At 42.6% G+C, this 24694-nt stretch overlaps 1 protein-coding gene across 1 annotated transcript in view; it reads right to left on the minus strand.

Moving 5' to 3' along the window:
• LRP1B (LDL receptor related protein 1B) overlaps positions 1-24694 on the minus strand; it is a 1070902-nt gene that overhangs the window by 537393 nt on the left and 508815 nt on the right. Inside the window, exons 15-16 of the mRNA XM_065413676.1 lie at positions 13948-14070; positions 11581-11721 (exon numbers count right to left, since the gene is read on the minus strand). Of these exons, the coding sequence (XP_065269748.1) occupies positions 11581-11721; positions 13948-14070 (264 nt within the window). The remainder of the gene's footprint in view (positions 1-11580; positions 11722-13947; positions 14071-24694) is intronic.

The raw sequence follows: 24694 nt of genomic DNA on the forward strand, positions 1-24694 counted from the left end.
AAACCACTTAAAATGATTTATTATAAATAGATTAATATATTAATAAATAGATGAAAGTTATACTTTCCTTTGGTTAAAAAAAAACTGACTACTGCTGAAAGTTTGGGAGGTTGATATTTTATTTCTGATTTAAATTACATAACATATTTTTATTTAATAGCAGATTTATCATGGAACTGTTCTTAAAAAGCAGAGGTGAGGTACACTGCATTACCTGCATTACAGGGGCAACCACCACTGGGGACAAGTAATAGACCCCATACTACATGAGAGTTGTGTGAGGGGATACCTCAGACATCTTTTCCTTTAAAAAGTAAAGGACCAGATCCTCAGCTGGTGTAAATCAATGTAGTTCCATTCAAATCATTGGAGCTATGTCAATTTTCACAGGCTGAAGACTTGGCCCAAAATGTAAGTTCTGGTCTAAAATTCAGTCCCTTACTCCTCAGACTGGCAAGGACCAAGGACCAGATTTTTAAAGAGTTTTAGGTCCCTAAAAAGAAGCAGCTAGACATCCAGTGGGATTGTCAAAAGTACCTAAGCAGGTTAAGTGTCTAACTCCCATTGAAATCCATGGAACTCAGGAGTCTATCACGCTTATGCACTTCGTAAATCCCGAAGGAACCACGTGGACCTCTCACCTCTTCTTCTCAGGGCTCTCTTTGATCAACTGAACTGTAGCAAAAATGTACTTAAGTGGAAGCTGTTTCCATCCCTCCTGCCTGGAGAGACATTTGCCACAGTTAGAACATTTTATGGAATGGGTGAGTAGAAAGGAGATCCTAGCGAGCACTTGGGAGAATGATTATGCTAAATAATATTTTACACACTGTCGTGTATAGCTTTTAAAACAAAAAATGGTCTTTGTAATCAATACATATGGTTAAGAAAAGTATGAATGATTGCAAAATCTGAATTCAACTTCAATGGCATGAGGGTTTTCGGTTTTGTTTTGTTTTTATTTTTAGAATTTCTTTAAAGTGCTGGTGGAACTTGATGCATCAAGATTATCATTAAATCCACTCTCTTTACTCATGTGAGCGGTAAGAAAGCAAACGGTAATGACACTTGGTTGTTATATAGCATTTATCATCCCTAGATCTTAAGTAGGCAGAATGTGGCTCCTGCTCAGGTGTGAGCAAATATATTTACTTATTGTGTATCACATAAAAAACACAAGCCATGGAAACATCCATTAGAGGGAGACAAGGAGGAGGGAAGCTGTATGAAGTCTTGTTATGAGAAGTGAATGTGGGATTTCATGTATACTTCTGTTTACAAGCATTGGCCTGCTATGGATGAGAATGGTTTTGTGTTAATTGCTATCTTTTATAACTTAACAATTAGAATTTTTTTTAAAAAGATATATTCTAGACTATAGTTCCCCTTGTGGAGTGTCCAGCAGTTTATTCTGTCATGGAGAGGGAGCTTCCTCCCCCTTTTCAAAGTACAGGCAGAGGAGTTAGCACCCAGAACCTGTGGATCTCGGAGGCTATGATTATCCCCATGGGTGTGCACACTCACTACATCTTCCTGGCACCCTGTGGCTCTCCCTCTCAATATGGCTCAGGTGCAAAACCGATGATGTGTAATGTGGTATGGAAATGCTTGGGGGATTGTGTTCCATACTTTAAATGGCAATACTATCCCCTATGGGCGCCCATCCCTCAACCCCAATTCTGCCAGGATTTACCAGGAAGTGGGGGAGAGCACTACAAAATTCACGTTTACACAGATCTAGTGGTACACAAACCCTACATAGGAGGTGGAAACCAACAGCTATCCTAGCCCACAGACACTGCAGTTGCCTGGCCTACCTGTTAGTGGTAGTTTATGCAAATTATCTTTGTTAATAGGTCAAATTTTATAATAGAATGAGGCACAAGTAGAGCGCACAGGTAGTCATAAGTAGTTCCTGCCTTCCTCTCCAACATGTAGAAAGGATAAAAGCAGGACAAGAACCAGTCAAACTTCCAGACAATGGAACGGGGGAATCAGAACCTAAGGAAACATCTCTCCTCCCAAGACTACTGATGACCATACAAGCAAACACTGAGTGACTGGAACACCAAAGGTGTTTGGAGGGAATACCAGGCAGAGCAAGATGACCCAGGTGGCAGCTGCTCTACAAGTTACTGATCCCCTAACACGCCTACAGAATATCCTGTTGAAATTCCAGCAAGTACTGATGGTGCTAGGTTCAGCATTAATGGCTCTTCTGTAGTTTCCATATTCTCAGCAAATTATTTACCACTATGGGGGAAGGAGCCAATGGTAACATGGTCACATGCAGTCCATACTGCTAAAGGGCAGTAAGGGACCTGTAAGCTAAATAAAGTGGCAAATCTTCCAGCTGAATTGCCCAAGATCCAGTGCATAGGGAAGTGGCTCCCCATCCATCATTGGGATCTCCATGGTAGCCGTGGTCTGCAAATCCATGTCAAGCCCCAGAAGGAGTGAATTCTAGCATTTTCTACAGTTTCCAAATCATGGAAATATTTCTCCAACCACCCCCCATTTTATGCAGGTTTGTGCAGGTGAGAACTCAAAATGTCAAGTGCGCTGTTTAGAAGCCAACATTTCTAAATATGAAACTCCCATTAAATCTTATTGCTTATTAATATAGAGTTTGTTTTTCATTTAATTTCTGCAATTACATGAAACATGTTTAAAAGAGGAGCAACTAAGGGCCTGATCCTGCAGTCCCTGATTAGGTTATGTTGCCCTGGATTTGAGGAGTGTGTATATCCGAGAATGTGATCAAATGAATTGCAACCGTATTATGTCCATTCAGCCATCCTGAAGTAATGAAATAGAACACCACATAGTTAAGGGTTAATTTGGAGACAGGCTTTCAGAAGCAAGGTCAAAACTAGCTACTGTCTCTGCTAATCAGAATGGGAGGAGGGGACAAACAAGTAAACAACTTAGACTGAAAAACCTTGGTGGTTGGAAAACCTTGAGTCTAGATGTCTCTGATGTTAAACGTTTATTGAAAGTTAGAAAAGTGATGATACAGTAGGGTCATTATGACCTATGTGTTTTGTAGAACTTAGCTATAAAAGATTAGCTAATAGAGTGTACTTTGGAGCAGACCTCTAAAGCCATCTTGAGAGATGTTTTCCTGACCCCTTTCTCCCCGGTGGGTAAGCAAATGGCCACTGCAAATCTGCTGTTAATTACTCAATGCCATTCCAGATGTTAGGAATGTTCTAAACCTATTGCTTATGTTTGTGTGTGCTTAAATCTAGTAAAAAACTGCAGTTTTAGACAAGAGCATGCTTACACTGCATTACTCCTTTATCTGATGGAAGTGCTGAGTTCCTGTTGATTTATTCCTTACACCGCCTGGAGTGAAATAGTTAAGTTGCCCCTGTTGGGGATTCTGAAAACCACGGGTAACAGTTAGACTCCCACTGAGTTGGTATTTTGGCTGTACTATAAGTACAGGATTGTGACATCACTTTTATATTAGCAAAACTATTATAGCAGAAGATAAAAAACAAAAATAGTGACGGGGAAATAATCAAAGAGAACACAGATATAAAGGTAACTCTGAAACCAGAACTCTCCCAATGTAGCCAAGTGTACAGCCAAGATACTATACCACAATGAGCAGGGGTGAATGTGAGCAGAATGATAATGCTTCTGAACCCTTACATGTTCTTCCCAATAAGTACATATACACTTGTAGACTTTTTTTTACTTGCATTTAGAGATAACTGTGCAGGTGAGGACAGTTGGTAGGTCTGCTTAAAAGTAATCATTTATGGCACTACTGTGTTTCCACTTTATCACCAAATTTACTTTTCTTAAAATATATCTCAATGAAGTTTTAAATATTATCATAGCAAAGCTGCAGGGTTTTTTAAGCTTTCAAGGCTATATTCCCCGCTTGTGTAAATGAGCAGAGCTCCACTGACTTCATGTGCAGAGAGGCATGCTAAGCACCAACTTGAACCCTGCTTTAACAAGTGTCAGTCTCTCTTCCCTTCAGTTCCTCTCTGTCACCCATCCATTCATTATGATGGGAGTTTTATTTTGCAGATAAACATGTCTGAAAACACACAGCATTTAGAATTACAAAAATCATTGCAGGTATATCTTTAACTGCTTAGCAACCTTTTATACTTGTATTTTTAAACAAGCTTTCATTGACATTAATGCAAAGTGAATACATGTATGCAACCCTTTGTTACCAGATCATTTCAGCAGCACACTGTAGGGAAAGCTTCATTAGTGACCTTAGCAATAAAGTGTTCAAAATCTGATCATTCTTATTCAGCAATTTAGTGTATAAGTGTGACTAGAGACCAAATTGCTGAGCTCCTCCGGCTGATAAAATTAAAATTTGAAAAGCACTAAACACATTTTTAAAAAAATTGTCTGACTAATATAACAAACAAAACGCATTTAAAATTATTTTTTTAGAAATGCTAATTCACTTTTATTTACACAATTTCAATCAAGAGTTTCCCTCCATATCACCCAATTATTCTGTTTATAATTACAGCAAATTCCGACTAAGCCAAAAAACATGTTAAATTACTGTAGAAACTGCTTCAAGAGGATTAATTTTAACATATTTTTGCTAATAAGCTATATAATACGCACAGATTTGGGAACAAGTTCATAATTCATTTATAAATGTGTAAATATGAGTAATTCCAAAGAAGGAAAGGGAGTTGTTCTAGTCTAGCATCAATTTACGTAAGATAAGAAATTAGCATGCTGTTCCCAAATATTTTACCTCTTGGAATTATTAATAGATGTACACTTTACTGCAATTTAAGAGCTCTTGGTCTTAGAATAAGGAAGGCTATGAAAATCTCAAATTATAGTGAATATACAGCATTGTGTTATAGGCTAAAATAGCTAAAGTAAAGTAGTCTTTAAGAATACTGTATGTCAACCGCAGATCTGTTATTTTGGAGGAAGTACTAATTGCAAAGTGGAAGTAAATTAAGGGATATTTACTGAAGAGAAAATGAGCAACTAGCTACAGTGCTGATACAAAGGTATGTAATTTGTACAAACCACACCAGTGTCAGATAATCCAAACTACCTGGCTTTGCCAGTATAAATTATGATTGATGACTGGCTAAGCTGTTCTTGAGCATTTTTAATGCATATATAAGTATTTTCCCATGGTAAGAACAAGGAACTGGGACTCAGGATTCATGTGCTGGCCTCTTTATGCAAAATAATGGGATCAGAACAGTGTAAATGGGCCTTAACAGGCCCATATCCAGCCACAGAAAGATTCCAATGGTGCAAGAACTGTTGAAAACAGCCATAAGTCTGCCTCCCAAGGACCCCCGTATAAGCCCTGGCTTGCAGGAAGTGTTGGGGGGCAGCTGCAGCACACAGCATCACAGAGATTCAGGCCAGCATTGATGCCAATAGGGAGGCTGCTGTAATTTAGGGTATGTCTACACTACAGGATTAATTCGAATTTATATAATTCGAATTTAGGAAACCGATTTTGTAAATTCGAATGTATTCGGCCACACTAGGCACCATTAATTCGGTGGTTTGCGTCCAAGCTACCATAGTAGCATCGATTTCCAGAGCATTGCACTGTGGGTAGCTTTTACATAGCTATCCCATAGTTCCCGCAGTCTCCACCCCCCTTGGAATTCTGGGTTGAGACCCCAGTGCATGATGGGGCAAAAAACATTGTCGCAGGTAGTTCTGGGTACAGCCTCCCCCTCCCTCCCTGAAAGCAACGGCAGACAACCATTTCGCGCCTTTTTTCCTGAGTGAACTCTGCAGACTCCATTCTGCATCAAGCATGGATCCCGTTGTGCTCCAGAACGCAGTCTTGAACATTATAAACACCTCGCGCTTTCTCGTGGAGTTTATGCTTACACAGGACCAGAAAAAAGAGGCGAGGAGGAGGAGGAGGCGGCGATTGCAGCGCAGCGACCAGCGTGATGAGGACATGGACACGGACACAGAATTCTCTGAGACCGCGGGCCCCAGTGCTTTGGAGATTATGATGTTAATGGGCCAGGTTATAGGCTTTGAACGCCGATTCTGGGCCCGGGAAACAAGCACAGACTGGTGGGACCGCATAGTGTTGCAGGTGTGGGACGATTCCCAGTGGCTGAGAAACTTTCGCATGCGTAAGGGCACTTTCATGGAACTTTGTGACTTGCTTTCCCCTGCCCTGAAGCGCCAGAATACCAAGATGAGAGCAGCCCTCACAGTTGAGAAGCGAGTGGCAATAGCCCTGTGGAAGCTTGCAACGCCAGACAGCTACCGGTCAGTCGGGAATCAATTTGGAGTGGGCAAATCTACTGTGGGGGCTGCTGTGATGCAAGTAGCCAAAGCAATCACGGAGGTGCTGCTACGAAAGGTAGTGACTCTGGGAAATGTGCAGGTCATAGTGGATGGCTTTGCTGCAATGGGATTCCCTAACTGTGGTGGGGCAATAGATGGAACCCATATTCCTATCTTGGCACCGGAGCACCAGGGTACCCAGTACATAAACCGCAAGGGGTACTTCTCAATGGTGCTGCAAGCACTTGTGGATCACAAGGGACGTTTCACCAACATCCATGTGGGCTGGCCGGGAAGGGTTCATGACGCTCGCGTCTTCAGGAACACCAATCTGTTTAAACGGCTGCAGCAAGGGACTTACTTTCCGGACCAGAAAATAACCGTGGGGGATGTTGAAATGCCAATTGTTATTCTTGGGGACCCAGCCTACCCCTTAATGCCATGGCTCATGAAGCCATACACAGGCAGCCTGGACAGGAGTCAGGAGTTGTTCAACTACAGGCTGAGCAAGTGCAGAATGGTGGTAGAATGTGCATTTGGCCGTTTAAAAGGTCGCTGGCGATCCTTATTGACTCGCTCAGACCTCAGCCAAACCAATATCCCCATTGTTATTACTGCTTGCTGTGTGCTTCACAATCTCTGTGAGAGCAAGGGGGAGACCTTTATGGCAGGGTGGGAGGCTGAGGCAAATCGCCTGGCTGCTGATTACTCGCAGCCAGACACCAGGGCGATTAGAAGAGCACACGATGAAGCGCTGCGCATTAGGGAAGCTTTGAAAACCAGTTTCATGACTGGCCAGGCTACAGTGTGAAATTTATGTTTGTTTATCCTTCCTGAAAACCCGCCCCCTTTATTGACTCATTCTCTGTAAGGAACCCACCCTCCCCCTTCCCCCAGCTTGCTTTCAAAGGAAATAAAGTCACCATTGTTTAAAAATCATTTATTCTTTATTAATTGATTATAAAAAGAGGGAGAGAACCTGAGTGGGGTTTGGGAGGAGGATCAGCGGGAAGGAAAAGCCCAGTAAAAAAAGGTTAAGAAAATGGCAGCCTTTTGCTTGGGCTGTCCACTGGGGTGGAATGGGAGGGTGTACGGAGCCTCCCCCCCCCGTGTTCTTACACATCTGGGTGTGGAGGCTATGGAAAATGGTGAGGAGGTAGGGGGGTTATACAGGGGCTGTAGCGACACAGAACCTGAGTGGGGTTTGGGAGGAGGATCTGCGGGAAGGAAAAGCCCAGTAAAAAAAGGTTAAAAAAATGGCAGCCTTTTGCTTGGGCTGTCCACTGGGGTGGAATGGGAGGGTGTACGGAGCCTCCCCCCCCCGTGTTCTTACACGTCTGGGTGTGGAGGCTATGGAACATGGTGAGGAGGTAGGGGGGTTATACAGGGGCTGTAGCGGCACTCGGTTCTCCAGCAGCCGTTCCTGAAGCTCCACCAGACGCCGGAGCATGTCTGTTTGCTCACGCAGCAGCCCCAGCGTTGCTTCCCGACTCCTCTGATCTTCCTGCCGCCACCTCTCATCTCGAGCGTCTCTCCTCTCCTCACGTTGGTCCCTTCTGTCCTCACGTTGGTCCCTCATGTCCTCACGTTGGTCCCTCCTGTCCTCACGGTCACTGGCTTCTTTCCTATACTTGCAAACCGTCTCCTTCCACTCATTCAGATGAGCTCTTTCATTCCTGGTGGATTGCATGATTTCGGAAAACATCTCTTCTCTCGTTTTTTTTTTACGACGCCTTATCTGGGATAGCCTTCGGGAAGGAGGAGGGAGGCTTGAAACATTTGCACCTGCTGGAGGGAGTGAAAAAAGGAGAGAATTTTTTTAAAAGATACATTTTTCAGAACAATGCTTATACTCTTTCACGGTGTATACTATTCACATTACATAGCACATGTGATTTCTGTGCAAGGTCGCATTTTGCCTCTTAATATTGAGTGCCTGTGGCTTTGCTGCTAGAGATCACAGACGCAGGTCGGGGCAACAGAATTCACCTTGCATGCTGCCATGGTAAGCCACTGTCTTTAGGCTTCTGCGCCCTGCTTTCCCACATACCAAGCAAAGCCCGTTGTGCTGCAGTTTTCCTGTTAGCTTGTTTTCTGCTGCTGAAGGTTAACACCCCCCCCCCCCATCCAATTCTCTGGGATGAGTGCTTTATCCCTCCCCCCACCGCGTGGCTGGTATCAGGGAAGATCCCTGCAGGAACCAAACTAACACCCCCCACCACCACCCGCCATGAATTCTCTGGGATGATTGCTTTATCCCTCCCCCCACCGCGTGGCTGGTATCAGGGAAGATCCCTGCAGGAACCAAACTAACACCCCCCCCCCCACCCGCCATGAATTCTCTGGGATGAGTGCTTTATCCCTCCCCCCACCGCGTGGCTGGTATCAGGGAAGATCCCTGCAGGAACCAAACTAACACCCCCCTCCCCACCCGCCATGAATTCTCTGGGATGAGTGCTTTATCCCTCCCCCCACCGCCTGGCTGGTATCAGGGAAGATCCCTGCTAGCAAAACGCGAAAAGCTCTGGGCCAATCCTCCCCCCCCCCCTTGCACTTGGCTAAATGCAGGGAAGGATTTCTTTTCAGCCACAGGCAAACAGCCCAGTAGGAACGGCCACCTCAGTCCCCTTAATTAAATTCCCTTATTTCAACCAGGTTACCCTAAGCGATATCACTCTCCTGAGGATTACACAGCAAGATAAAGAACGGATGTTGCTTGAATGCCAGCAAACACCGGGACCATACGCTGCCAGGCTCTGTCAGGCAATGATACCAGATTACTTGCTACTAGCATGGCGTGGTCAAGTGTCCTACCATGGAGGACGGAATAAGGCTGCACTGCCCAGAAACCTTGTGGCAAGGCTTTTGGAGTACCTCCAGGAGAGCTTCATGGAGATGTCCCTGGAGGATTTCCGCTCCATCCCCAGACATGTTAACAGACTTTTCCAGTAGCTGTACTGGCTGCGAATGCATCCCAAGTGCTCAGGGCAAATTAATCATTAAAAATGCTTGCTTTTAAACCATGTTTTATATTTTAAAAGGTAAACTCACCTGAGGTCCCTTCCATGGGGTCATGGTCTTGGGTGCTGGCTTGGGAGGCTTGGGAGGGTACTTCAGTCAGGGTGAGAAACAGTTCCTGGCTGTTGGGGAGAACGGAGAGCTGGGTGCTCTCTGCCAGCTCGTCCTCCTCCTCCTCCTCTTCCCCTTCCATGGAATCATCAGGTGTACCTGATGAGATTATCCCCAGCTCGGAATCCACAGTCAGAGGTGGGGTAGTGGTGGCGGCCCCCCCTAGAAATGCATTTAGCTCAGCGTAGAAGCGGCATGTCCGCGGCTCTGACCCGGAGCGACCGTTTGCCTCCTTTGCTTTTTGATAGGCTTGTCTGAGCTCCTTGACTTTCACGCGGCACTGATCTGTGTCCCTATTGTGGCCTCTCTCCATCATGCCCTTGGAAATTTTTTCATAAGTTTTGGCATTTCGTCTTTTCGAACGCAGTTCAGCTAGCACTGAATCCTCTCCCCATATAGAGATCAAATCCAGTACCTCCTGTACGGTCCATGCTGGTGCTCTTTTTCGATTATCAGCCTGCATGGTTACCTGTGCTGATGAGCTCTCTGTGGTCACCTGTGCTCTCCACGCTGTGCAAACAGGAAATGAAATTCAAATGTTCCCGGGGCTTTTCCTGTCCACCTGGCCAGTGCATGCGAGTTCAGATTGCTGGCCAGAGCGGTCACAATGGTGCACTGTGGGATAGCTCCTGGAGGCCAATAACATCGAATTGCGGCCACACTAACGCTAATTCGAATTGACAAATTCGATTTTGGCGCTACTCCGCTCGTCGGGGTGGAGTACAGAAATCGAATTAAAGGGCCCTTTAATTCGAATTAAATGGCTTCGTTGTGTGGACGGGTCAAGCGTTAATTCGAATTAAGGCAGCTAAATCCGAATTAAAGTCGTAGTGTAGACCAGGCCTTAGACAGACTTCCTGGACTGTCTAAATTGCACCAGTCTCTGGAGCAGCCCAGCATGCAGAAGTTTCAAAGGTGGTTTAGATCCACCTTAGCACTCCTCCCTGTTGGCTGCAAGTTAGAGGTGTAGCACAGAATCTCACCCTAGATTCTGTTCCTTGCTCTACCCTGACTTACTATGTGGCAAGGAACAATTCACCTATCTGTGCTACATTTTACTTATTTATTTACTTAAAATTGAAATAATATTTGCCTAGTTCATAGGGATGTTGCAAGGTTTAATAAGTGCTTCTAAAGCACTCATTTCCTCACATGAAAGGAGGCCTAACGTAAGGCTGCTATAGTAATAATTATTTTCATTAACAAGCATCCAAGCATTCTTGTTCCAACACTTGTTTTACTGTAAGATGTGGGACAATGTGAAGAAAACCCCACTCTTCTTGCATGTGTTTCAGTTCTCATATGTCCTCTCTACAATATACTGAGCAGTGAAGCTGTAAAACAGCGATAGTCAGACTGAGGCTTGTGAACTGCAAGTGGCTCTTTAATGTGTCTCCAGCAGCTCTCACTGTGTGATTTCATTATTAACCAATCTAAGTTATTAACCAATCAGGATGTTTTTACTATGTTATTAACCAATTTGAATTGATAAAATGATAATACTTAGTCATTTTGCTGTGAGAATGATGTGTATATATAATAGTAAATGAAACAATGAATTCACACTTTTGTGGCTCTTCAGGGTAATGGTAATCACTAATTTGGCCCCTGAACCACTGAGGTTTGAGTATCACTGCTGTAGAGTATCTTGTTCCAAACCTATGTCTGTTTTCTTGGACCCTCTTCAAGATACCATTGCCAAAAAGCAGTGAAGTGTTTAAGGAACCTTCTGCACAGTAATTCTGTCTTTAGAGTATTTAAATTGATTCTCTTCCTTTTTTTCAAGCAAAGATCCAGTGTGTGCCCCTGGTCCACCATCCGGCAGTTTGGAATGGCACCAACAGCAAAGGATACAAAAATGGACACTTTTAGAGCACCAGAATTAATACCTCTACAACCATTGGCATAAGCAGACCGCAGAGGAGGTATCTCGTATTACACTATGAAACAAATATGCTCCTGTTTACTACATGTGTGGAATAACTGATGCGATTAAACAGGAAAAGAAAGTGAATTATTTGCATAAATTATTTAATGACTGCTGCTTCAGTCTTATTCCCCTCAGACCTTAGTATTTAGCACAAACTCACAGTATCATGTTGACAATTTTAAAAATGAAAACAACACATGAAATACAGTTTTAAAATTATTTAAAGAAATACATACAGCAAATTTCTGAATGCTCATCACTGGCATCCAAACAATCATCATCTCCATCACAGCGCCAGCGGTCCTGGATACAGCGCTTGTTGTTACACTGAAATTCTCCAGGTTTGCACAACTGAGGTAACACTTCTCCAGGATTAACTAGAAAAAATCCAAGTAGTGTGTATATTTTTAAGCTTGATATAAAAAATGCAATATTACCTGCACATAAGCAAATATGAATTCTTCTTCATGCTGTATCTCTTAAGAACATTCTGTTCTTAGTAAGCTTTACATATTCACACTAATTCCATCCTACAGTCGGATGTATATCCACATTTATGGTTGATATACTTAATATATTTTTAATAAACAAGTGCACACTCAGATTACATTATCACCCAGGAACAACTTTTACAAGTTCAGAAGACAAAACAGACACAGAACTCATCATGAAATCATTGTTCTCATAATGATTTGTAAAATATGCTGATGCCGCCTCAAAAGCTAGTAAAAAAAACATATACAACAGGACAAATATGCTCTCAGTTATACAGGTCGGATCATGATAACATAAGGCCCAATTTGGTGTCCCAAGGCATAGCCCAAGCACTTGGATTGTGTAATGAAGATTTCCTTTGGACAAGTGGGGTGTAAAGATACTTGAGCATATTAGAGGTTATCAGGTTCTTACTGATAACATGGCTGATCTGGGCATAGTTATATAAGGACAGGGGAAGCTGATACACAGGAGTCTATTATAGAGAAGGGTGTGTCTTCTCTCCTCCCATCTGTAAAGGCTGGAAAGGCCTCAAGTGGTTAATACCCAGTAGTTTGAGTTGATACGTTGTAGGTTTAAGTTTTGTTTCTGGAAATAAAGCAAGCCCTGAGGAAAGTGATATGAAGTGACCTGTAACTCAGATTTTATTTTTCCTTCTCCATCTGATGAGTCAAATACTGGCTTACAGCAGAAAAAAATCCTTTGCAACATTGTTCTTCTCTTCCCCGCCCCTCAGAAGTCTCTGAATAGGGGTTCCATGGGATTCAAGCTATGTGGCTGATTAGGGAGAAGCCAACAGACAGGGGCAGGAGAACTGCAGAGGTGATAAAATGATTCACACTTTAACAGTACCGATTGTCATTAATTTACCCACATTATTCCCCTGCATTTTGGAGCCCCAACAAAGTGGAAGTCCTATGGACAGTGTTTTGTTTGAGACTTCCTTGCAGCACAACTCCTAGAGGAGTTGTCCCTGGCAGAAGTTAATTTGTAGGCAGTAGGTCTCCATTTCACAGTATAATAGAAACTCTACAAGGGGAACCCCATGTAACCTCTGCATAAGGGAAAATCTGGATTTCACTTCCTTATACCATTATTATGATCTTCTGTACTTCATAGGCCAACTCTCACTCTCATATTGCTCACACAAAATTCACATTGACTTCACTGTGAGTGTGAGTTTTGAATGAGCAATGTGAGTCAGACTAGCTCTTTGTATGCACCGGTACTCATCTGCCTATGTTTTCAAACTTTGCATAATAGTTATGTTCCAAGAATATACAACTACCCTGGATAGTGTTAATAAAATTTAAGCTGTTAATTGAAAATATGAGTAATGCATAAATTAATGAGACATTCTCATTTTGTACAGCTATAGCTAAAGAAGTTCAGGAATGTTCAATATAATGGACAAAAGATTTAATATAAGTAAAATTAATCATATGTTCTTAGAAAAAAATGGCATATTCTATAATTGAATTTGTTCCAAAATACTAAAGCTAGAAATTTGCAACATTACCAATATTACATTGGTGAATTAATATTTTTTGAGTGGCAAGTTTAATTTTGTTACAAGCCGATGTCTTTTTCAGCAATATTTGAATAAAGTCGTCCAGAGGATGGTTAAGCTATTCAGAGATTGGTGCATCTTCTATCCCTGGTCTTGTCTTACATATAAAGTGTCAGCTTCAATTTTTCACAGTTTCAACTTGAGGATTTGCTATGCTTGATTTCTCCTTAAGATATTTACTTCAGTGAATGCCATGAAGCCAGTTAATATGCTTTTATTATTACTTTTATGTTGATGCCCTGTGAAATGTAACAAAAAGTCTTTGGAAGCATCGGAATCCCCTATTATATTAGAAACTATGGAATATTTTCAAATGCATTTAACTTCAAATATTGCACTTTTAATAGTTTTGTTTCACTCTTCAAGCTTTAACTATCTGTGCTCAATTAGAAAGTTTATTCAATTAATAGTTATTTGTCCAATGTAAAATTGCTGAACAGTAATAAAGTCTCTAGGAGAATTTTTTTAATTTTCAGATTTGAATTTATCTCTCCCATAACAGTAATATATATCCAGATATTCTTCAAGAAAATCTTACTCATGCACATTGTACTGTTTTCCTCTAGGAGCTGATGATCAGCACAGGCACAAACTCTGCCTCCAGGAATGGCTAAACAAAGAGTGCTGCAGCCTCCATTATTAACACGACATGCATTGTCACCTGCAATTAAAAAAAAAAGTAGTCTTAAGACATAATTGCTCAAAATCCATGCTGTAACTAGAGAGCGTGTAGAAAATGAACTGCGATCTGCTTTTACGTACAAGGAAACAAGTTATTGTGGAAGTTCTTCTGCTGTTATTGTCTATACCTGCAGGTTATACAACAAAAATTATATCATCAGTTCATAAATGTTATCTCTCACTCTTTAATAAATATTAGCATTCTTACAGGACACAGACGCATGAGTTCAAAAATTAAAGTGAACTTCATTATTTTTAAATAGACAATAACATAAAATGAAAAAATCTCAACTATATTGGCAGCTGAGACCCAAGTGAAAAATGTGACTACAATGACAGACTAGGTTATTATATCCCAGGCCTGAGAGGCTGGAAGTGTTATGTGGAGAATAATGAGGAAAATGCATAATATAAAATCATTCTATCAGCAATAAATATTTAACTCAAATGCACAAATTATCAGTGTAATCTGGCACTCAGACTGACTGACCCAGAGTAGACTAGGATCCTTTTCATCATTCTCAAATCTAAATTTAATTTGGCACGCTTACAAAAGCTTAGAAATGAAAGAAAGTGAAAGCTAGACAGGCCAATGAGTCTGCATAAACTCTTTAACATCACTTAACTTCTGAATTCAGTGGCAATCAAGCTTGGTTCATATTGTTCCCTCCAACCAGGACTGCCACCTTTAAAAAAGGAGTTTCCAGCTATGGCTATGGTTTTCCTGCTATTACTGCATGATCCTAGTTCCAAATATGTAATACTTTATAGTACTGTTTGGCTTTTTATCAAAGCGACAGTTCACCATTTTCATGTGCCAAAATTAATTACACCTTTAGTTATATATAAAGAGCTCTGTTTGAAACCTGAAAAACTAAAGAAATAGAAAAGTCAATAAATTCATAATGGAGAATAAATAAGAAAAGGAAATGCTGAAATATATCAGGATATACTTTTCAGTGTTGTGAATGGGAGTTAAGCACTCGCTTATTCTAATGTGAGTTATGCTCATAATTTGCTAGTGCCTATGAATTTTAAATTCTGAAGAACAAATTACTATTATGCCAGAATTTTATGCCTTTGTCATATGAAAAAGTAGAAACTGACAAGTTACTTTCTGTCCTGTCATGAAGTGACATTAAATAGAAAATCATTATAATAATTTCATAAGCTTAGTTAGAATTAGACTGAAACACTTCTAATCTTGGTCCTATCAGGGCCGGCTCAGCTGGTGCTTGGGGCGGCAGACTGTTCGAGGCGGCATTCTGCCCAATCCTAGGGTGGCATGGCCGCAATTTTTTGTTGTTGTTGTTGTTCTTGTTCCGCTCCGGCCACCCTGTAGGGGGCGGTGGCGCGGAGAACCAGAGCGCCCTGCAGGGCAGTCCTCTTCCTTCCCTCCCCGCTGACCGGAGCGGAGCCCTCGCGGCAGGCGGCAGGAGGTGGCGCAGCGGGAGGGGCCGCGTGGCAGCGCCCCTGCTGTAGCCCTGGCCGCCCCCTTCTCTCTCTCTCCCGCCCGCTCCCTCCCCCGCCCGCCCCCAGCCGGTCCCCCTGCACCTGCGCTCTGGCCGCGCCGCAGGTTTTTTTTTTTTGCTTTGCCGTTCTGGCCACGCTGTTTTTTTGTTTTTTGTTTTGCTTGGGGCGGCCAAAAAGCCAGAGCCGGCCCTGGGTCCTATATTCCTCATGCACTCAGAATAGACAGTAAGATCGATGTGAGTGTTTGAGGAATGGGGAAAAAAAATCAGATCCCACTTTATTTATTTATTTTAAGGTATGTAGAATATTAAGACAAGGGAAAATTTTGCCTGAGGGTTTTTATCATCTGCCAATGCTTGCTGCATCCCCTCTAACCACCATCTCACCTCTCCGACATACTCTGCTACCAGGGTCTGATTCAAAGCCATTGAAGCCCATCTTAAGTACTTCAGTAGGCTTTGAATCAGACCCTAATTACTTAGTCATGCACTGCCATTGTCATTTGACTGCTGCTCCTCAAGTGATGCTAGGTTTCAGATGCTGCTGGTAATGAACCATGGTTAGGCAGACCATAACCAAGTCTGTACAAATCTTGTAATGGATTTCCAAATCTTCCACTCCTTGAGTCCACTATTAGCAAAATTCCACTAAATAAGGGTACATGCAGTGACTGCTAAATAGACTAAATAGTGTTTAACAAGGTGTGAAATGTTCAACAGTGGTTTTCCAAAAAATATTGTATCAGATACAGACAATGAAAAAATAATAAAATGCAGAACGTATTTTGTTTATTCTTATTTAGAATAGTATTTTCTTTCAATTTAAGTCATTTTAGATTTGGTAAATCATCTCCTCTTTTAATGATGACAGCTGGTTAATTGGGAGCAGCCTGTCCACCAAAATATAGCATCCCTGGATGGTGTTCCGCTTATGTGCAGTGAGGATGGCTGAAGCATACAAGGAAACAAAATAGTGTCCACTCCACTCCATTTCCACAGTTTAATTTTCTCAAGAATGATTATTAGTTATAGCTCAGAGGGTAGGGCATTCCAATGACCAGGGGCCTGCACAAGGGGGAGCAAGCAGGGGCACACCCCCCCAAACACGGAAGAAGCGGCAGGTGGCTGGCTGCCAGATGAGCTCCTCTTCCCCCCACCCCTACAGTTGTAGACTGCTGCTTTTCTTCCCCTGCTGCTGGAGTCCCATGCGTTGCCTCTGCCTCCACCCTCTGCCTCACCTCAGTGGGCAGTCTGCAAAGTCGGCTGCCCAGGCCATAGGCGCTGAGTTTTTAATCTGCGGCAGGGTGCTCCGCCCTCGGCTCTGCCCAGGCCCCGCCCCTGCCCCCACTCCACCCCACTCCTTCCCCCAGTGTCCCACCCCGCCCTGCTTCTTCCCACCCCTGCTCCGCCTCTTTCCCACCCAGTTCCACCCCCTCCCCCGACCGCGCTGCACCCTTGCTCCTTCCCCTACCCCCCCCCCCCCAGCACCTCCTGCCACTGCGAAACAGCTGATCCGCGGCAGGCACTGGGAAGGAGGGGGAAGCGATGATCGGCAAGGGCCGCCAGTGGGCAAGAGGCGCTGGGGGGAGGAAGAGCTATTGATGTGGGGGCTGCCAGTGAGTGCTAAGCACCCACCATTTTTCCAGTGAGTGCTCCAGCCCCGGAGCACCCACGGAGTTGGTGCCTATGGCCCAGGCTTCCGGCTCCCTGCACCCAGTCCGGCTGCTGCCTTCTACCTAGGCTCCCCGCTCAGAGTTGGGCTACTGCCTGGGCTCCCTGTATACCACTCAGAGTCGGGCTGCCCCTGGGTCCCTGCTCCCGGCTCCCAGATGGGCTGCTGCCTGGGTTTCCCGCACCTGGCTCACCACTCCCAGCCAGATTGCTGCCGGGGCTCCCCGCTTGGAGTCAGGCTGCCCCCGGATCCCTGCTCCCAGTCGGGCTGCTGCCTGGGCTCCCCGCTCTCCACCAGGAGCTCCACACTGGGATCCCAGGTGTCTGCTGTGCTCCCCGGTGGAGCAAAGAGCCGAGAGTTGGGGCAGCTGCACTGCTCATGGTGGGGAGCAGGGATCCAAGGTGGAGGGGCAGACAGGCTCCCGGTGGGGAGCTGCAAGCCAGGGGGCAGCCAGGCTTCTGGCAGGGAGCTGCGAGCCTGGTCTTTCAGCCCCCTAACACTCTCCTGGTGCACCACGGACAAAAGAAGGGTTGTGTGGATGAGAACTACTGCAGTAATTACTGCAGTAATTACATATGTTAGGTCCACTTAAGTTTGTAGTGTAGACATGCTCTAACTCTATGAGAGGGAAGGTGCGCAGGACACACCTCTTTTGTCAGCATCTCCCACTGGCTAATTTAGGAGGCTCCCATCTAGCACAATAGCTTTTGCAAATCACGTTCTAAGGTGCTTATTCCTCCCCATGCATTGTACAGGGATCCTAAGCACTTAACTCAGGCTCTGTGAATCCCATTGTAATTCCAGTGATTTTCCAGGAGATTGCAATGCCTAAATCCCTTTGTAGATTTGAGTCTATGAGATTTAGGAGTACCATTTTCAAAAGTGACTTAGTGCCAGATTTTTAAGGTGTTTAGTCACCTAAAGATGTATGGAATTGTCAAAAGCATCGAGTTGTTGGATTTTCAAAAGCACCTAGCCAACTAACTCTCAACTTTTAGGTGCCTAAATACCTTTAAAATCTGTCTGTTAGGCTTCAAAATTTTACCTCTAGATTTTTTTCCCCTGCCTGGACAACCCTGACCCACCTTTCCTGAGAACGAATGGGTACTATGCCCCATTAAGAGAATTTAGCTTGTTTAAGATATTCAATATCTCATATATATTAGAATGCAGTGTAGCAGATGTTTTGATATTTATGCATATGTGGGGGTAGAGGGCCAGGGAGAAGCGCAAAAAGTGAAACAAGTAGCAGAAACATACTCTGAAATCTTCATTCAGGAAACCACGCTATATTTTGTCCAAGTTATTGCTCATTAGAGGTTGCAATTACTGCTAATTGCAAAGATGCAGAACCATAGGGAGCTGTTTATGTTGAGAGATGAAGTCAGCATGTAGGAAGAAGATCCTATTGGGCTAGGTTCACAAAGGGGACTTAAGTGTTACACTGCCTAACTCCTAGCTGCCCTGCCACCCAGTGGAATTAAATATTTCTTGGGACAAAGAGAGAGATTGACTCTCTAGCCCAGTGGTTAGGGCATTCACATTGGATGCGGGAGAGTAAGGTTAGAGTTTCTGCTTCAATTAATATTTAATTATGTATACAAAGTGCAACAGCTTCAACAGAAGAACCCCCAACCCAGAATACCCTGATGGTTCAGGTACACCACTAATTTGTAGGAGATCTGGGCTCAAGTCTCTGCTCTAAGGCAGGCAAAACAGGGATTCAAACCTGGCTCTCCTATGCTCCCCGTCTGGTTCGCTTCGTTTGACCCTTTGACCTCACTCCTGTCCCTGTTCTTTTATTAGTTGTCCCCCGTAATTTTTTGGTCTCCAGGTCCTGTGGACCCCCCCTTAGGCTGGGGGGATCCTTTAGCAGTGGGCGGGCTTCGCCCGCCCACTTCCTGGATCCCAATAGGTCTCCTATGTTCCAGGGGCATGCTCTACCCACTGGGCTTCTGCACATTTTGGGACACACAAATGCCCAAAATTCCTGATTGTTTACCCCGGCTGTCTTTTGTGCAAGTTAGGTGTGCCCTTAGCATGCCTTCTGAATCAGGCTCCAGAGACAAGACAGATGAAGAACACCTACCTTGAAGCTCCCAGCAGGGCTTAAGCATGTGTGAGGGCTCCAAGCATCTCATTAGCAGCATCAGTCATCAGGACTTAGGCAGCTTTGCACATGCACACTGATGGAAATTTAGGGACCTCTGGAGATTTAGATGCCTACAGGGTTAGCTGAGTGGGGGGTTTGTGAATATCACTTTGATTTGTCTACCTAAAGATGCCTCCGGGGATCTTAGGTTTGGTGTCACAAAGGCATAGATTCAAACCAAAACCTAAGATCCCTGGAGGCATCTATAGGTATGCAAAACAAGTAAGAGGACAATTTTTCTGTTTAAATGTTCTAATTTTCATGTACCTAGCAGAGCAGGCATTCCTATCTAGTGTTGGCCATCATTGCCGCACCCTTTATTTGCTATCTGGAAAGTTATGAAAGAACGGTTTATCATTTCTGATGGGATTACAATATAACTCACCCGCTGGTATTCAGAAATATTGTACTACCTATATGTGTTATGCTTACTGTACATTTAAGCAGGAGATACACAAGAATAAGTAGCCATTTGTCTGTGTCTTAGTCTATTTAAGCAGTGCAAGGGGTGACAATGAATGGGTAGTATACTATTTCATAAATACATTCATCTTAAATAAATTAATCATATTAGATCAGAAAAAAAGAATGCTATAAAAAAGCATTTAAGTGTACAGAATAAGACTATAGTCCCACTGAGGTTTATACAGTTGTTAAAAAATGTTGGATAAAATATTTTAGTCAATAAATATGTATGTATTGCATACAAACGTCTGTTTATACTCTGAAAGAACATTACACAAAACAACAACAAAAAACCCAAACAAAGCTGTTAAACAAGTTCTAAAATGTCAACTGCTGAAATATCTGTATGAAATATTCCTCATGAAGGAGTAATTATTCAAGCCTGATTATACACTCCATCAGATTTATGCCCCTCAACTGTTTCTTTAAGAGCAGGAACATCATGGTATACACATTTTAAACCCAGATCAAAACTAAGTTTACTTATCTACCAAACTACCTCTACAAGGCCAGAAGAAGACATTAATATGGGGATTATTGATTAGGACACATTGGATAAACTGTTTGACTAGCTGTGATAGGATTTTATCCAAGTCCTAGTAAAGCCAATGAAAGGCCCCTGTTGATTTCAGCAGGAGATGGACTGGGTGCATAGCTAGAGATTGTAATTCTTTATCGGATCATATATAACACCACACAGTTATCAATCAGCAAATAAATTCATACAGTACACACTGTCCTATCAGAATATGGGATTTCACTGGAATAATTTTTTTCTAAAGGAAAACATTTTCTGGATAGAATTTTCTGTTTGGAAAATCTAATGGACATGTTTCATTTCAGGTTGACATAAATCTCCAAGTTCTCCTGAGCCTATGCCACGCCTCATGTGAGTTGCAGTTCTGAGTCCCTCATGTCTCTCCCCCATGGGCTCTGCTCTGTGGCCTCACTATGCCACCCATGATGTATCAGAGTCTTGCCCAGTCCCATGATTCACTGCAGCAACTCAGCCACAGGGAGAAGCCACAGTGTGTCATGGCAGATGTAGTCCATCTTTGGATCTGGGCCCCCATGGAAATCAGGGTATGATGCATCTAGAACTGTAACTCCCATGAGGCACCTCCATCACTCAGGAAAATGCAGAGATTCATGTTAACCTGAAATAAAATATTCCATTTTAGGTATTTAGGGTCATATAACTATAGAAATGTACAGCTGGAAGGGACCTCAGAATGTCATCTAGGTCATCCCTTGGTGCTGAACCAGGACCAAAGTTCATCCCTAGACCATCCCTGACAGATATTTGTGCAACCTGTTGTTAAAAACCTTCAATTACAGGGATTCCACAACCTTCCTTTGTAACCTATTCCAGCACTTAACTATTCTTATAGTTAGAAAGGTTTTTTCCTAAAATCCAAACTAAATCTCCCTTGCTGCAAATTAAGCAGGTTACTTCTTGTCCTAACTTCAGTGGATAAAAAGAACAATTAATCATTTTTCCCTTTGTAACCACCCTTAACATATTTGAAGACTGTTATCAGGTACTCACATGAGTCTCCTTTTCTCAAAAATAATCATGTCTGTTTTTTTTAAATCTTTGCTCACAGGTCACATTTTCTAAACCTTTTGTCATTTTTGATACTCTCCTCTGGACTCCCTCCAATTTATCCACATATTTCCTGAAGTGTGGCACCCAAAATTTAACACAATACTCTAGCTGAGGTATCAATGGTGCTGATAAGAGTGTAACAAATTATCTCCTGTGCCTTACATACGACACTCCTTTTAATACACCCCAGAATGATATTAGCCTTTTTCACAACTGCATCACATTGTTGGCTCATGTTCAATTTGTGATTCACTATAACCCCAAACACTTTTCAGCAGTGCTATTGTGTAGCTCATTATTCTGCATTTTGTATTTGTGCATTTAATTTTTCCTTCTTAAGTGAAGTACTTTGCTTTTATTGAATTTCATCTTGTTGCTTTCAGGTCATTTGGAATTCTAATCTTGTCCTCCAAAGTTCTTGCAGTCCTTCCATGCTTGGTGTCATTCCCAAATTTTATAAGCATACGGCTCCAAAATTGTTTCGGTTAGTTTCTCAAGTGCTTTGGGTTAATTTAATCAGGAATAAACCTTGAATACATCTAACTTATCTAAATATTCTTTAACCAGTTTATTTCCCTATTTTGGCTTGTGTTCCTTCCTCGTTTTTAATATTAATTGCATTAAGCAGCTGGTCACCATTAACTTTTTTAGTGAAGACTGAAGTAAAATAGGCATTGAACATTTCAGTCTTCTTGGTGTCATTCGTTATTAGCTCTCCTTCCCCACTAAGTATTGGGCCTACGCTTTCCTTTTGTCTTTCTCTTACACCTAATGTATTTATAAAACCTCTTCTTATTGCCTTTTATATCTCTTGCTAGGTATAACTCATTTCTGATTTTGTCCCTATGTGCTTGCACTGTTCTTTTGTAGTCATCTTTAACAATTTGTCCATGTTTCCACTTTCTGTAGGCTTCTTTTTAGATTTTCATGTCATTAAAAACCTGGTACAGCCATATTGGTTTCTTGTTAGTCTTCCTACCTTTCATTCACATTAGAATAGTGTGTTGCTGTGCCTTTAATACTCTCTTTGAGAGACTTCCACCTTTTCAGATCTCCTTTTTCCCTTATATTTTTTCTTCCCATGGGACTTTACCTACCAGTTCCTTGAGTTTGTTAAAGACAGCTTTTTTGAAGTCAAGCATTCTTATTCTGCTGCTCTTACTCCTTCCTTTGTTTAGAATCATGAAATCTATCATTTTGTGATCACTTCAACCCAAGTTGCCTTCTATCTTCAGATTTGCAATCAGTTCCTCCCTATTAATCCAAATCAAGTTTAAAATGTCCCTCTCCCCTACCTCTAGTTACTTCCTTGAACTTCTGAAACAAGAAGTTGTCACCAACACATTCTAAGAATGTACTGGAGATTGTGTTTTGTATACTACTTTTCCAACAGATATCCAGGCAGTTAAAGTCTCCCAGTATTACCTGGTCTTGTGTTTTGGGTATTTCTGTTATTTGTTCTAGAAATACCTCATCCACCTGCTCCTCTAATTTGGTGGTCTATAGTAGATCACTGCTATGTCATTGTCCCTATTTCCCCCCCCCCCCTTTTATCTTCATCCAGAGACTTTCAAGTGCTCTGCTACTCACCTCCTTCTGAACCTCAAAACAACTGAATACATTCTTGATGTACAATGCAACAACTCCTCCTTTTTTACCTGCCTGTCCTTCTGAACAGGCTATACTCCTGTATACCAATATTCCAGTGATGAGATTTATCCCACCAAGTCTCTGTGATGCCAAATATGTCAAAAATTTGCTTGCATACAAAGACTTCTAGTTCTTCCTGTTTATTCCCTATACTCCTTGCATTTTTGTATAGAAAGTAAGCTGTTGAGCAGATTCCCCAACTGTATTCCCCCCTTCTTCTTTCTCCTATGACTGTATTGTAGTTTTTCATTCCATTCCCTCAATTTCCAGCCCTCTGTGAAGGTCACCTTTTAATGCTTACATAAGAACATAAAAATGGCCATACTGGGTCAGACCAATCATTCATCTAGCCCAGTATCCTGTCTTCTGACAGTGGCCAATGCCAGGTGCCCTAGAGGGAATGAACAGAACAGGGAATCATCAAGTGATCCATCTCCTGTCACCCATTCCCAGCTTCTGGCAAACAGAGGCTAAGGCTTCAGAGCATGGTTTTGCATCCCTGCTAATCTTGGCTAAAAGCCATTGATGGTGCTATCCTTCATGCATTTACCTAGTTCTTTTTTTAACCCTGTTATAGTCTTGGCCTCCACAACATCCTCTGGCAAAGAGTTCCACAGGCTGAATTGTGTAGTGTGAAGAAATACTGCCTTTTCTTTGTTTTAAACCTGCTGCCTATTAATTTCATTTGGTGAACCCTATTTCTTGTGCTATGAGAAGGAGTAAAAGTGGGCTTTTATCACCTGCCCCTATGAACCCAATTTAAATCCTTTCTCACAAGTCGGTCTCCGAAAATGCTCTTCCCCTTCTTCATCAGGTCTGCTCCATTTCTTCCCAGTATTTCTCCTTCAAGGAATAGCATTCCATTGTTGAGAAAACCAAATCCTTCTTTTTAATACATATGTATGTATGTTATATAATCAATTTTATATTATATAAAATTATATATGTATATATACACACACACACACACGCAATTAAAGCTGAGAAACTGATGTCATCATATGACTCCAACGTGATGCGACTCCAACCTACCACATTTTGCATTGTTAACTGAAATGTGCTGTTCTGGGTTGGCTTAACAGTGTTCTGTACTTCTCTACGGAAACCGGACAACTGGGGCCAACATGCTCATCATGTTACTATTATGGTGGACCAAAGTACGTGTCAGCTGAATCGGAGGCCTGTGATGAGTTTCTTGCCAAAAGCAGAAGTTGCCTTTGGTTATGATGGCTTTAAATTGTGGAAAAACAACATCGCTTGCCTCATAACCTAAGTCGTGCAGAACGCAATGCCATCCACAGCCTCAGAAACCACCCTGACATTATCATCAAAGAGGCTGATAAAGGAGGTGCTGTTGTCATCATGAACAGGTCTGACTACCAGAAGGAGGCTGCCAGACAACTCTCCAATACCAAATTCTACAGGCCACTTTCCTCAGATCCCACTGAGGAAAACACTAAGAAACTGCACCATCTACTCAGGACACTCCCTACACTAACACAGGAACAAATCAACATACCCTTAGAGCCCCGACCGGGGTTATTCTATCTACTACCCAAGATCCACAAACCTGGAAATCCTGGA

The sequence above is a fragment of the Emys orbicularis genome, chromosome 11 (assembly GCF_028017835.1).
Source record: "Emys orbicularis isolate rEmyOrb1 chromosome 11, rEmyOrb1.hap1, whole genome shotgun sequence".
In the NCBI taxonomy this organism is placed as follows: Eukaryota; Metazoa; Chordata; order Testudines; family Emydidae; genus Emys; species Emys orbicularis.